Source organism: Girardinichthys multiradiatus, chromosome 22, assembly GCF_021462225.1.
Source record: "Girardinichthys multiradiatus isolate DD_20200921_A chromosome 22, DD_fGirMul_XY1, whole genome shotgun sequence".
NCBI classification, from domain to species: domain Eukaryota; kingdom Metazoa; phylum Chordata; class Actinopteri; order Cyprinodontiformes; family Goodeidae; genus Girardinichthys; species Girardinichthys multiradiatus.
Window position 1 is genome coordinate 21422471 of NC_061814.1, and position 15975 is coordinate 21438445.

The 15975-nt window shown below is 40.9% G+C and overlaps 1 protein-coding gene across 7 annotated transcripts in view; it reads right to left on the bottom strand.

Annotated features, from left to right (window-relative positions):
* The window catches only part of LOC124858981 (SH3 and PX domain-containing protein 2A-like), a 106146-nt gene that overhangs the window by 43366 nt on the left and 46805 nt on the right, over positions 1-15975 (bottom strand). For 6 of the 7 annotated variants that reach the window (XM_047351348.1, XM_047351347.1, XM_047351350.1 and 3 more), the window contains one exon: positions 8377-8408. In XM_047351348.1, the coding sequence (XP_047207304.1) occupies positions 8377-8408 (32 nt within the window). Of the gene's footprint in view, positions 1-8376; positions 8409-14972; positions 15184-15975 lie in introns of all 7 variants that reach the window. The other variant, XM_047351353.1, reaches the window with a different exon arrangement.

Genomic DNA, 15975 nt, shown 5'->3' on the forward strand with positions numbered 1-15975 from the left:
AGCAGTGAAGCCTAACAGCTCGTTTATATGCCAGAGACGAAGCAGAAAGTATCTCTTTAAAACTATAGTAGCATGGCTGTGACATACTGGTAAACTTTGGCTGTTTCAAACTTTACCAGTAAATGTCAAGTAATTATATAAATATATATATATGTACATACAAACAAACAGTACAGACCAGTTTGGACACACCTTCTCATTCAAAGAGTTGTCTTTATTTTCATGACTATGAATATTGTAGCTTCACACTGAAGGAATCAGAACTATGAATTAACACATGTGGAATTATATACTGAACAAAAAAGTGAAACAACTGAAAATATGTTTTATATTCTAGGTTCTTCAAAGTAGCCACCTTTTGCTTTGATTACTGCTCTGCACAATCTTGGCATTCTGTTGATGAGCTTCAAGAGGTAGTCACCTGAAATGGTTTTCACTTCACAGGTGTGCCCTGTTAGGTTTAATAAGTGGGATTTAAAGCCTTATAAATGGGGTTGGGACCATCAGTTGTGTTGCGCAGGAGGTGGATAAAGTACACAGCTGATAGTCCTACTGAATAGACTGTTAGAATTTGTATTATGACAAGAAAAAAGCAGCTAAGTAAAGAAAAACGAGTGGCCATGATTACTTTAAGAAACGAAGGTCAGTCAGTCCGAACAATTGGGAAAACTTTGAAAGTGTCCCGAAGTGCAGTCACAAAAACCATCAAGCGCCACAAAGAACCTGGCTCACATGAGGACCGCCACCGGAAAGGAAGACCAAGACTCATCTCTGCTGTGGACGATAAGTTCATCTGAGTCACCAGCCTCAGAAATTGCAGGTTAACAGCAGCTCAGATTAGAGAACAGGTCAATGCCACACAGGGTTCTAGCAGCAGACACATCTCTAGAACAACTGTTAAGAGGAGACTGTGTGAATCAGGCCTTCATGGTAAAATAGCTTCTAGGAAACCACTGCTGAGGACAGGCAACAAGCAGAAGAGACTTGTTTGGGCTAATGAACACGAGGAATGGACATTAGACCACTTGAAATCTGTGCTTTGGTCTTATGAGTCCAAGTTTGAGATCTTTGGTTCCAACCACCGTGTCTTTGTGCGGTGCAGAAAAGGTGAACGGATGGACTCTACATGCCTGGTTCTCACCATGAAGCATGGAGGAGGAGGTGTGACACTGTTGCGGATTTATTCAAAATTGAAGGCATACTGAACCAGCATGGCTACCACAGCATCTTGCAGCGGCATGCCACTCCATCCGGTTTGTGTTTAGTTAGACCATTATTTATTTTTCAACAGGACAATGACCCCAAACACACTTCCAGGCTGTGTAAGGGCTATTTGACCAAGAAGGAGAGTGATGGGGTGCTGCGCCAAATGACCTGGCCTCCACAGTCACCAGACTTGAACCCAATCGAGATGGTTTGGGGTGAGCTGGACCGCAGAGTGAAGGCAAAAGGGCCAACAAGTGCTAAGCATCTCTGGGAACTCCTTCAAGACTGTTGGAAAACCATTTCAGGTGACTACCTCTTGAAGCTCATCAACAGAATGCCAAGAGTGTGCGGTGCAGTAATCGAAGCAGAAGGTGGCTACTTTGAAGAACCTAGAATATAAGACATATTTTCAGTTGTTTCACACTTTTTTGTATATAATTCCACATGTATATATATATATATATATATATATATATATATATATATATATATACAGGTCCTTCTCAAAAAATTAGCATATTGTGATAAAGTTCATTATTTTCCATAATGTCATAATGAAAATTTAACATTCATATATTTTAGATTCATTGCACACTAACTGAAATATTTCAGGTCTTTTTTTATTGTCTTAATACGGATGATTTTGGCATACAGCTCATGAAAACCCAAAATTCCTATCTCACAAAATTAGCATATTATTAAAAGGGTCTCTAATCGAGCTATGAACCTAATCATCTGAATCAACGAGTTAACTCTAAACACCTGCAAAAGATTCCTGAGGCCTTTAAAACTCCCAGCCTGGTTCATCACTCAAAACCACAATCATGGGTAAGACTGCCGACCTGACTGCTGTCCAGAAGGCCACTATTGACACCTTCAAGCAAGAGGGTAAGACACAGAAAGAAATTTCTGAACGAATAGGCTGTTCCCAGAGTGCTGTATCAAGGCACCTCAGTCGGAAGTCTGTGGGAAGGAAAAAGTGTGGCAGAAAACGCTGCACAACGAGAAGAGGTGACCGGACCCTGAGGAAGATTGTGGAGAAGGGCCGATTCCAGACCTTGGGGGACCTGCGGAAGCAGTGGACTGAGTCTGGAGTAGAAACATCCAGAGCCACCGTGCACAGGCGTGTGCAGGAAATGGGCTACAGGTGCCGCATTCCCTAGACTTGGGCTACAGAGAAGCAGCACTGGACTGTTGCTCAGTGGTCCAAAGTACTTTTTTCGGATGAAAGCAAATTCTGCATGTCATTCGGAAATCAAGGTGCCAGAGTCTGGAGGAAGACTGGGGAGAAGGAAATGCCAAAATGCCAGAAGTCCAGTGTCAAGTACCCACAGTCAGTGATGGTCTGGGGTGCCGTGTCAGCTGCTAGTGTGGGTCCACTGTGTTTTATCAAGGGCAGGGTCAATGCAGCTAGCTATCAGGAGATTTTGGAGCACTTCATGCTTCCATCTACTGAAAAGCTTTATGGAGATGAAGATTTCGTTTTTCAGCACGACCTGGCACCTGCTCACAGTGCCAAAACCACTGGTAAATGGTTTACTGACCATGGTATCACTGTGCTCAATTGGCCTGCCAACTCTCCTGACCTGAACCCCATAGAGAATCTGTGGGATATTGTGAAGAGAACGTTGAGAGACTCAAGACCCAACACTCTGGATGAGCTAAAGGCCGCTATCGAAGCATCCTGGGCCTCCATAAGACCTCAGCAGTGCCACAGGCTGATTGCCTCCATGCCACGCCGCATTGAAGCAGTCATTTCTGCAAAAGGATTCCCGACCAAGTATTGAGTGTATAAATGTACATGATTATTTTAAGGTTGACGTTTTTTGTATTAAAAACACTTTTCTTTTATTGGTCGGATGAAATATGCTAATTTTGTGAGATAGGAATTTTGGGTTTTCATGAGCTGTATGCCAAAATCATCCGTATTAAGACAATAAAAGACCTGAAATATTTCAGTTAGTGTGCAATGAATCTAAAATATATGAATGTTAAATTTTCATCATTACATTATAGAAAATAATGAACTTTATCACAATATGCTAATTTTTTGAGAAGGACCTGTATACACACACACACACACGCAGGGGTTGGACAATGAAACTGAAACACCTGGTTTTAGACCACAATAATTTATTGGTATGATGTAGGGCCTCCTTTTGCGGCCAATACAGCATCAATTCGTCTTGGGAATGACATATACAAGTCCTGCACAGTGATCAGAGGGATTTTAAGCCATTCTTCTTGCATGATAGTGGCCAGGTCACTACGTGATACTGGTGGAGGAAAACGTTTCCTGACTCGCTCCTCCAAAACACCCCAAAGTGGCTCAATAATATTTAGATCTGGTGACAGTGCAGGCCATGGGAAATATTCAACTTCACTTTCATGTTCATCAAACCAATCTTTCACCAGTCTTGCTGTGTGTATTGGTGCATTGTCATCCTGATACACGGCACCGCCTTCAGGATACAATGTTTGAACCATTGGATGCACATGGTCCTCAAGAATGGTTCGGTAGTCCTTGGCAAAGTTTGGCAGCCCATCTAGCACTCGTATTGGGCCAAGGGAATGCCATGATATGGCAGCCCAAACCATCACTGATCCACCCCCATGCTTCACTCTGGGCATGCAACATTCTGGGTGGTACACTTCTTTGGGGCTTCTCCACACCGTAACTCTCCCGGATGTGGGGAAAACAGTAAAGGTGGACTCATCAGAGAACAATACATGTTCCACATTGTCCACAGCCCAAGATTTGTGCTCCTTGCACCATTGAAACCGAAGTTTGACCCTGTGGAGCTCCCGACGGACAGTTCTGGTGGAAACAGGAGAGTTGAGGTGCACATTTAATTCTGCCGTGATTTGGGCAGCCGTGGTTTTATGTTTTTTGGACGCAATCCAGGTTAGCACCCGGACATCCCTTTCAGACAGCTTCCTCTTGCGTCCACAGTTAATCCTGTTGGATGTGGTTCGTCTTTCTTGGTGGTATGCTGACATTACCCTAGATACCTTGGCTCTTGATACATCACAAAGACTTGCTGTCTTGGTCACAGATGTGCCAGCAAGACGTGCACCAACAATTTGTCCTGTTTTGAACTCTGGTATGTCATCCATAATGTTGTGTGCATTTCAATATTTTGAGCAAAACTGTGCTCTTACCCTGCAAATTGAACCTTCACACTCTGCTCTTACTGGTGCAATGTGCAATCAATGAAGACTGGCTACCAGGCTGGTCCAATTTAGCCATGAAACCTCCCATAATAAAATGACAGGTGTTTCAGTTTCATTGTCCAACCCCTGTATATGTATATATATATATATATATATATATATATATATATATATATATATATATATATATATATGTGTGTGTGTGCGTGTGTGGATGACAAGGCATTAGCCAGTCACAGGTATCTTAGTGTAGCAAGTTCCAGTTTCAAAACCGCTGCAATTTTTCTCACCTGTATGGAGCACGGAGAAATGCAGTGCTGCCTCTCCCCCAACTGTTGCTCCACTTTGCCAGTCAGCTGTCAGCAAAAGGGCTAATAAACGTTTTCTTCTGCTATACCCAGTTGCATTTTTCATTCAACAATGCAGGAAGACATGATCCCCTTGCAAGTAAGTTGACAAGCTGATCTAAGCCAGGCTCCCACATGCCATTATACTGCAAATGGGCACCACTGCTACAGAAATATTGTAACATTTAATCCCACGCTGCACTTATAAAGATTTACTTACCATCGCATCCCAGATGCTTGACACAGAAAGTTAAACTGATAGCACACTTGGGATGAGTCCAAGAGGATTGAAATTTCATTCCCAGATGGTCAGTTGATCCTTAACCTCTTAATGTCTGGATCTATTTATCATTTTAAAATATATATATTTAATTGTGCTTTTCCTGTGAAGCAGCTAGCAAGTTAAGTAATTAGGTAATTCATAAGTAATTTCTTAAATTAAATGTAGCCCATAAGGTTAAATTTAGGTATAATGCAAATTAGCAGCCTTAGGCATTATTGTGCATAATGACATCCATCCATTTTCTTGGTGTTGGGGGAGGATGGTGGGGGGTGGGGGGGGGGGGGGGGGGGGGGGGGTGTCCATTGTCTACTTGATTATTGGACAACAGAGACACACAGGACAAAAACATGGAAAAGCTTGAGGAGCACGCACACACATACACCCCAACACACACACGTCCACACACTTTTGAAGGTGATTTTGAGATACTAATTAACCATACATGCATATTTTTGGACTGTATGAGGAAGCCAGTGTACCCAGAAAGAACCCACAATTGCTGGAGGACAACATGCAAACACAGTAGAAAATGGCTTTGGCTAGAAGTGGAACCAAGGACCCTTTTGCTGCAGGGAAACAGTACCAACAGCTGCACCCCTGTGCAGCCCGTAATTAGATAACGTTATCCATGTTGTTTTGGTTTTTATTGTTATTTTAAATGTCGCACTGTGAAACCTTAATAATTTTACTTGAGATTGCCATACTGTAAGAATCCCATACCAGCCACTTGCCTAATTTTGTCAGCAACAAACATGACAACAATACTGTCATGACAACAAAGAGATTACAAGTTTAAAGGGAATTATCAGCTATGAGTTAGGGATTCTCCAGTTTCCTCTGCTTGCCAGGTAAACATAGCTGAACCTCTAACCACTTGCAGTTTTGTGGTGGAAAGTTAAATTCTCTTCTTCAGGGCCGGGGCTCAAGAAACTCTTCTGGGTACCCCTGTAACATATAATTAGGGAAGCTATAAGCTGCAAGTACAGCAAAATAACTCACCACAGATCTGCTGTCCTGCTTTAAAAGGGAAATATTACTCTTAAACCACTAATGTCCAGCATGGGGATTAGTGAATGTTTCCAAATCAAGTAAGTACGAGAGCTAGAACACAAAGTACATTATGTTAAGGCTTGATTTTTGTGGCTGTAACACAATAACAATTCTCACCATTGTTTTCATTGTTAGCCATTAACCATTAATAACTAGTTAGTATTAGCTGTGCAATGAGGACCACTATAAGATAAACGACTCAAGGATTTTGACATTGCCAGTCTGATATCTTCCACAGGCTGAATGTAGGCTCAACACACATATACTATCACACGCAGCTGAAATAAGACAATTTTTCCATTTCACTGTGTGGATGGAATCTCCCATCACATACAGCCTCAAAGCAATGGAATGAATGGTAAAATACGGTAGGGGTCTTATTTCATTTTGGTGACAACTCCTGTGCAGCCTCTGCTTGAAGCATACCACCCACAAAAAAAGTCTCTACTTTTCACCTACTGAAACTTTTATGGCCCAACTATGACACTAGCCTTCATAGCTGTGGCACATTGTGGAAAGGATGGCCAAGCAGCTACATCTGACTGCAAAGGAGCATGTAATTTAGTATTGCACTTGGTTATTCTGAGACTGCTTGCATGCAAGAGTGTGCACATACAAACATGCAAAATCTGCACAGCTGTTCAGTAAGCAGCCTTCATACATTTCTTCCTGCCTCCTACGCACATATCCCCATGCTCAGCTGAGTCACGCTCAGTCTTTCTTGAACTCTCACATACACATAAACACAGAAGGTTTACCCAAAAGCCAGTGCAGGCAATGGAAATGAGGAGGCACTAGCAGGTGGTCTTGGCCTCCATACACTGTTTCTTAACCGTTTCATAAATGAAAAGGTATTCATTAAAATGTAGCACAACAGTTTTTGCCAAAGCATTACATTTCTATGCCATCATTATCAAGAGTTTACCTAAAACAATGGACAATGATGTGACAGAACCAGACATATGTATTTGTTTTCTAATCAGTTCATCTTAAATTATATTTTTAAGTTCAGTTATTTAATTCAAAATTAGTTTTGATTTTGTTAACAATATTGTCGTCAGTTCCAAAACTGAATTTATTTCTGTGAAAAGGGATGCCATAAATATGAGAGACTGAAATCAAAGAGTCATTGTTCAATCATTAAGATTAGCAGCAGAATATTTTCTTTTATCAGAAATTCACCTTTCCTATGAAAACCCTGACCCCCCAGTGCACCTCAACTATTGCTTGTGTGTATACAGGTTCAGGGTCAGGTCACCCTTTCACAAATCCATACCCCCATTTCATACCTACACATTGCCATTTCATCTCTTCCCACTTCAGTTATATGCCTGAAAACAAACCAGTTTGTATCTCAAACATTGTGTATTAGTATATATTTTTTGGTAATTAGGTATTTTTAACACAAAATAACCACAAAAGGCCCAAATTTTAAATATATTTTTATTAAATTGCATATTGTTTTGTAAAGGATTTATATTGCACCCTATTTCTGTTGGATGTGCTTGAGATTCTGACCTCTGATCAAATAAAAATTATTCTAGGAGGTTGTTATCAAAACTACATTTTATTACAGTAATCTATGAATACAATATAGAAAATGGTTTCAAAATGTGGACTGTCAAAGAAGGTAAAAACATGGAAATGATCCAAAGTCGGTACCAAACGACTTACCACAGACAGCCAAATTCTTGAGGTATCAAAAGTACAAAGGTGTAAAATTGCAACAATAGAACAAAATAACGACCACCAAATAACTATAATAAAAATATGTGGTATATTTTTTGTCCAAAGTTAGCCCTGAGCCCAAAACAATTAAAGGCACCTTTCATAAATGTAGATGCAGAGGCGTACTCACTGATTGACACCCCAAGTAAAGATTGGTAGGGCTTTAACGCAAAAAAAGGCCCACAACATCACAGATTTTCCACTGTGCTGTAATCCGTGGTCATAAATTGTTTTTTCACATTCTAATATCATTTGTTTTATGGCACACCGACCTGACACAGTCCCAGTTACATTTCGGACACAGTCCCAGTTACAACACAGCAAAGGCTTGGGAAGTTGTGGGATGCCTACACAACAAATGCCTCATGGACATTTGGCCAGGTAGACCAATGACTATTAAATAGTTATGTGGATCATGCTATGATGAGTAACATCTCCTTTAAGATTGAGTTAGTTTTGTGCAAAAGGTAAACAAAAGATAGAATTCAGTAGTCCAACTCTACAACGTGACTTTAAAATCACATAATCAATAGAAAGAGGGTGGAAGTGTGTCGGACATAAATTGCAACGTCTTAGAGATGTTCTTACCTGATTTCCGTTTACCGGATCCTCCACAGTCTCTAAAAAAGAAACAACACCAGAGAACCATGATCAGAGTGAGTGGACATCGATAGAACTGGATCAGTCTGGCAACTGGTTACATCTGAATCTCTTTATGCAGACCATCCAAGTGCAGTTGGCACAGAATTACCAGCCAAGCCCTTGTGGAGAATGCACACAGAACTTGACCCACAACCAAAGGGAGGGAGAGCAGAAGGGACAGAAATGGTCGAGTCATACAGTAAGGACACCAAAAACAGAGCTAAAGCAAAGCTACAGCCTGTGTGTAAATGCATTGTATCTGTTCTAATATTAGACAGAACTGCAATGCAGCTGCCTCATTTTAACAGAATGGCATTTATTTACCGACATCAGCGTCATATCTCCCTGTGAAGTCCCATTCATGTTTGGATGTGAAAGGCGGCTTTCTTGCGTCCAGACTGTGGCTTAACATTGAAAGGCAGATCATTACTGAAAGAGAACCTGCCCTGTGCTTTGACCCACTAAAGTCAAAGAGCAGCACATTTCCACTCACTGTCTGTGCTCCTATTTATTTCATATGTCAGTGTGTGACCAGAAATGGCAAATCCACTGACAGAAAAACCCTTTTTTTTTTTCAAATAGACACTTTAAATTTTGATTGGTTAAATATAGTTCAGCATTTCCTAATTCTTATTTAAGTCAAATAGAGAGCTACATTTTCTTGCTTTGCCTGTGTACTTTGCACTTTCTTATACAGAAGAGATAATGTTTTGCTTTCTGTCATGTTTTTTTTTTTTTTCTCCAGCTGTGCCAGAGGAATTATACAGCAATTATTTACCAATTACTAAAATTTGTCAGAAACACAAAATGACTACATGACAAATGCATAAATTAGTTCCTCATTACGGTGCTGTCAGCTCAGTTTGAGTGATTGCTCCTCATCTTCTAAACTGCATAAACATAAGTGAAGATACGTCAGGAGATGAAAACATGTAAATATTTCAAACCACAAGACCATTTTAGGAAGTGTGGGATGACTGCTCGTCCTCATTCAGTTAACTGGGCAGCAGAGAGAAGAGTGATGAGAAGCTGAGGTTTGACAGATGGAAACAGACACCTGGCTCTCTGGAGAGGCCACCCGCAGGACCGGAGCCAAGGCCAGTCAAGGATATGAGCACATGGTTGGATAAAACTTGTCTAACATTTGCCAGCATAACAATGCGCTTATCAACTTCAGTTAACAGGAAAACTTTACTAGTGCTCAATATGTTGTTGCACATTTAATTTGGCTTTTAGAGGAAAATAACAAAATCACTAAAACATATTGACAAAGAGGCACAATTAGCAATCACCATATGGACGTGACTGTATTTTAAGATGCTTGACACTGATTAAAAAAGTAAGAAGAAGCCTTTACTTACATCTAGAAGCAATGACAAATCTGTAGGTGTATTTGAATATGAATGGCCCAATCTCAGTTAGAGATGAGCTGAGAAAATGGCTGGTAACTAACCTGACTTGTAAGTCAGAAACAATAAATCATCATACTTTTCCAATTAGTGAACACCCTATACCTAAGCACTAACAGCTAAACTGTATTTTGTACTGAACTCTTTATTCTCCTATTTATTTTTGACTGCATTACTGCAAACAGTTGCTTTGTTTTATCACTCTAAGCTTTTAGCCTTTTTCTGACAGAAAATCTTGCAGTTAAAATGAGAATGAACATTTTGGGGAGAATACACTGACTGTATTAAGGCTATTCACCCAAAATCGCACAATATATATATATATGAGACACTAGGGGAAGTATAAAACGTCAATATGCCAGGTTTTTTTTTTTTTTTTAAATAACAGCTACAAGTTCATTTGCAGCAACTCCTATCTCACTTACACAGTGTGACAACTGATGGACAAATAAGGAACCCTTTTGGACGATTGCATTTAAAGTTGGCTGACAACTCGAAGCCTCCTTTATTGAGCACGTTAGAGACATCTGCTGGCACAGTGGTACTTCTACAGCCTTGCAAGGGCGACACTGACACACTTTGTGTGTGTACACTTTTTTGTTGTATTGTAAGTTAAGCTGAAAATCTAACTTCATTTAACATGTTTCTGTATTTTTGTTTTGTGCATTATAACGCCTCTTAAATTAAATATTCACTACCTCCGAAATGTTTTCCCCAGAAATCATAAGAGTTTGTTATAGATTAATTCATTCTAAGTTACACACTGGACTAATGCGCAATATACATGTAATTGATGTGTGAATAGAATAGAATAATGTCTGGTGTATAATGGGGATATTTGTGTTATTTAGGCATTTTCATTAAAGAAAATATGTTTTATTTCCACAGTGGTTGTGAGCAAATCCAGAAAGCATCAGCATGAGGCTTTTTCAAAGCTTTATTTGATCCATCTTAAATACATTTCTAACATGCTTTTTCAAAGCTTCTCCCATCAAACCAAACCAGTCACCTGATTCTGTCTAAATGAAGAAGGCATTGTGGCCACTAGTGCCACAAAATGTAAAAAAAAAAAAAAATAGATCAATGCAGCTTGAGTTTCAAATTCAAGAAAAAGCTTTTATGATAAGCTTTATACTTATACTGTTACCCATGCGGAAAAAAACTGCCATGCAGAGTTAATTTTACATGGAATTGGAAAATCCAAAATGAATTGTGTGTTTGTTGGGTGGAGATAAATCTGAGGCTTGGGGGAAAAAAGCTGAGGATGAAGTAAATGCTTGACCTGTTCTGCTTACTTCTGACCCTCAGCAGAAGCTCAGAGGCGGAGTTATATATTCCTCCCAGGAGAAGACAGAACATACAGCTTTGGCTCTATGAAGTTTCCTTCTAATTTAAATAGTTAGGAGGAAGGAGAGAAGTTTCTTTTAAATCTTTAACACAGTGCCTGATCATTTTCAGTGCAAACCAACAGAGCCTCAAATAGTGATAGCCTTTGTTTCACTGTTTAGATATGGGTGCCTTTAAAAATTCAAACCCTTCTTGAGTATTGAGTAAACTTCTGTTTGTACAGATCTGCAGCTAGCTCTTCATAGGTGGGCTTACTGGAAAGGAATGTGTAAGATATTCTTCTATATTTTTCAGCAGCTGTGTATTTGTCCTGCTGCATGACTAAATTACAGAGACACTCATGCATGACCTCAGATTTACCTCTGCAGGAGTAACCTCTAAGTTCCACAGTCAACAGGTCAACATCACTGAACAGCAAATCATGATGATAAAGCAAATGGCTTACGTGCACAAAGAAAACATGCAATGGAGGGTTATTATGTGAGGAGGTAATGGCGCTGATACAAAAACACACACAACCCCACTAAACTCAGGAAAAAGTGCCAACAGTTGAAGCAAATCTTGGCCATTAGCAGACGTTGATGTCAGTGCTGAAACACTGCTGCCAAATGAAGTTCTGAGTTGCAAATGAAAACACAAAAACTGGTAAAGTTCTACTTGAACACACTCAGACCTCAGTGAGTATTGCAAGTATTATTAGTTGTGTTATTGCGGGGACTAATTCATTACTTTAGTTAGAAACAGGGAAATGCAAGTAATCAAAATAATTAGAATTAGGGTGCATATGGGAGCAACTGTGTGCCAGAAAGTTTGGATTTGCATGAAAACCATGATGAAAAGATGTGAATGGATGAAATAAGTGAGAAAATGAATATCTCATTTGCGTCCTTTATCTAAAGCCAGAGTTTGCAAAGATGTTAGAAAGAACAAAAATGATTTAACTGTACAACATCTTCAGTCTTCTATATTTACTATATGCATGGACTATGGTGTGGGTTTGAGAGACAGAAGCAAAATAGACATCCGGTTCTGGCTGAAATCTTCTAAAACCCATTGCTAGAATGTTTTCTGTTTTGATAAAACCAAATAGGAATTTATGGCCAGAATTCCAAAAGGTAATTTTGATACAATAACACAATAATAACATTGAGGATCCACAAACAAACACCATAGTGAAACATGGTGGTGGAAGCAGTTTGTTGTCAGAAGGAAAAAAACTGAAAAGAATAATCTTGGTACAATTAAAATTATACTTTACAAGTAAAGCTCAATGCTCAGTAAATATTTGACACCAGATTTTGACCCATTTTCATTAAAACTTTTCCTAAGGCTTAAAGTAACAGAACTCAATCCACAATGACCTGTTTATCAATGATAAATTAAAATCTGGACTCTGCTCATAGAATTAGATTAAAGTATGTGTTAACAAGGATAGAATTTAACCTTTTCTTTCTTGTTTTTATTCATTATTATTGTTTTTCACATAAATGTGATAAAAATGTAAGGTGTGCTTTATACTGCAGTAAATATGCCATATTTATTTTAATTACAGTCAAGGAGAGTATTCTTGCTTTTCTGGACTGTTCAGGAGCTCCCTCTGGTGTTGAATGAGTATAACAACTCCTTAAATTGATTTATTTTACTGTTTGTCCATTGAACATTAGGTGGCAGACTCCAACAATGATAGTGCACATGTGCTAAAGCTTATAGATTTATCTGACAATGAAATGTGAATCCAATACACTTCATTAAAGAGAAAACACATTTCACAACCTTCTTTGACAGTTTCAGCCCTGGATGTTAAAATTAGAAAAACTACGTCTGTTTTCTGATTAATTTCTAAATTTTTTAAAAAACATGCTAATAATTACTATTTCTTTGACTGCACGTTACAGGCTGTAACTTCACGGAATGACAAACCTCTGACATAAAGCAGTCTTTTTAAATGGTAGAGATCCAGTATAAATCACAGGAGACTGTGGGTGGTATGACTTCTAGAGCTCTCAGTTTAAGGTGGGCTGGACTGTCTCAGAGGCTACAGGAAACTCCAACTGGTATGGGATTAACATGCATGGGTGTCAGAGGTTAGAGTTGGTGGGCCTGGTTGTGGCTGAGCAGTTTCTCACACTACATTTTCAGGTACTGAAAAAAAACTCCTGAAATAGAAGGGAGAATTGTCATACATTCCCTGCATTCAACTGAAGATACACTTCAAAGACAAAAGCATGTTTAAAGAAAGAGTAATCTTGCTCTCAGCCCTTACTGTAATTACTCCCACCATTTTAACAACCTGACTGAAGCTTTTATCTGCCTTGAGACTTGAGCTCACTGAATCAAATGAGACGTCTGACTTTACTCATTTGTTCTGGCATCGGATGCCACCTCTTTGACATAATTATCAAAAACAACACTGGGATTCTGAACTAGAATCAATCCATCATTTTGGTCAAAATAAAGTCTGTGGATCAAGACGGGGTCAAGACGAATAAAAATGTCCCAGCTGCTGAACTACACAAACACACTCATAAATGGTGTTTACAGCCTATCAGAAAAGCAATATTTGGCCTCTTATGGTGCCTTGCAAAGGTATTCACTTATTAAAACTCTAATGTTACAATCACAAACGTTTGTATATTTTAGAACAAAATTGTGGTATGGAACAAAAATGAAACAGGGTCTACTACGTTTTCACAAATAAAATCACCAAAAAGGAGAACCTCCACCCCAGTTTAGTCTTTTACAGCCTGAACAGGTTTCCTTACAGGATTGCCCTGTGTTAAGCTGCATCAATCAACTCTAACTAGCTTTACTGTCCCTGCTGCAAGACGGTATTCTGACATTGTGATACTGCCACCAGCATGTTTCACTTTTAAGATGGTGATTCCAGGGTTAAGCGCAGTGGTAGCTTTATGCCACGCATTGTTACGTTCTGAGTTTGGATCGGACCAAAGTGCAGACAAGAGCTGGGCAGCTGCATGTTGTAAGAAATCTTCAGTTTTAATTCCAGAGGTTTTTACAAAAAACACAGCAAAAATCACTGCAGGTACCAACAAGAGTCGAGACCAAAACATACATAAGTATTCTCTGCAGGAACGTAGCAAAACAGAATCAGGGGTAGTAACGCAGAGGAACCAGCAAAGCACAATGAAACAAAACCAACTAATATACAGAGGGAGACAAAGGCAGGTAATCAAAGGAACTAAGAACAGGTGTGACAAGGAGGCAGGGAGACAGAAGGAACAGGTGAAACAAATACAAAAACTGAGCAAAGGCAAAGTGACTAAAAAACAATAAAGAGAAACACAGACAAAGCAAACCCATAAACAAAGATAAATAATCAAATGAAGCATAAGAAAAGTAGAATAATGATGAACTAAAGTAAACAGAGAAACTAAAGTTACGTATCTAACTACGGTTCTATGAATCCCGGATGACCGCCAGAGGCGGTGCTTCAAGCACTGAATGATCATTCTTGCGCATGCGCAGGTCGAGAAATTAATAACAACATGGTCACATGTGACCTACCGGTGGCTCACGTGAGTCTATATAGTCACATGACACCGGGAGCCCAGTCCCGACAATCTTCTCGCGAGCACGCGGAGACCGAGGGACCGAGCGCTCTGGCGGTCATCCGGGATTCATAGAACCGTAGTTACATACGTAACTTTCGTTCTATTTCATCCCTACTGACCGCCAGAGGTGGTGCTTCAAGCACTGGATGACGCATACCAACAGGGTCCCGAGGGATCCTACGGAGGCCCCAAGGAACACAGCAACACCACTAACCTCAGCGGGACGTAGAAGGCGGTTGCTCCAGTATTCCCTGCAGGGGATGCGGCGTGGCGACGTTCACCCTGTAAAACCTGGCAAAGGTGCTTGGCGCCATCCAGGAAGCAGCTTCACAAATGGCCTCCAGAGGCACCCCGGTCATGGCAGCCCACGAGGTGGAGAGGCTCCTAGTGGAGTGACAGCGCACGCCGCTCGGCAGGGGCTGATCCTGCAAGGAGTAAGCCACAGAGATCATCTCCACAATCCAACGTGCCCACCGCTGTCTAGAAAGGGCCTGACCCTTCTGACATCCACCAAAACAAACGAAGAGACAGTCAGTCCGACGAATGGGTGCCGTGGAGCGGACATACGCCTCAAGCGCTCGGACAGGGCAAAGAGGCTCAGAGGGGGCACCAGGATTAAATCTGGAAAGCCAGTGTAGCAGCACACTGCCAGCCACTGCAGGCACCTTTGGCACAAAGGAAGCATTAGTCCACAGTGTAACACAAGAGCCATGCGGGTTCCACCAACAACATGGTTCAGACACAGACAGAGCATGCAATTCCCCCACCCGTTTGGCAGAAGCAATGGCCAACAGGAAGGTGGTTTTCAGGGAGAGCCACTTGAGATCCGCCCCTGTAACGGGCTCAAAAGGGGGGGACTGAAGAGCCGCAAGCACTAGCGACAAATCCCACGTAGGGGCCACAGGGCGCCTGGGCGGACACAAGCGCCTGGCACCCTTCAGGAACAGCGCGACATCCCCATGCCGGCCAACAGAGCAACCACCAAACCCAACATGCCAACGGGAAATGGCTGCTACATACACCTTCAAGGTGGAAGGGGATCGCCCTAGATCCAGCAACTCCTGAAGGAAGGACAGCAAATGGGAAACAGGACAGCGAATAGGGTCCAGTCCCCTACCACGGCACCAGCCAGCAAAGACCGCCCATTTAGCACCATAGGAAGCCCGCGTGGACGGTGCCCATGCACCAGTCATGGTCTGTCCAACCCTGCCTCCATA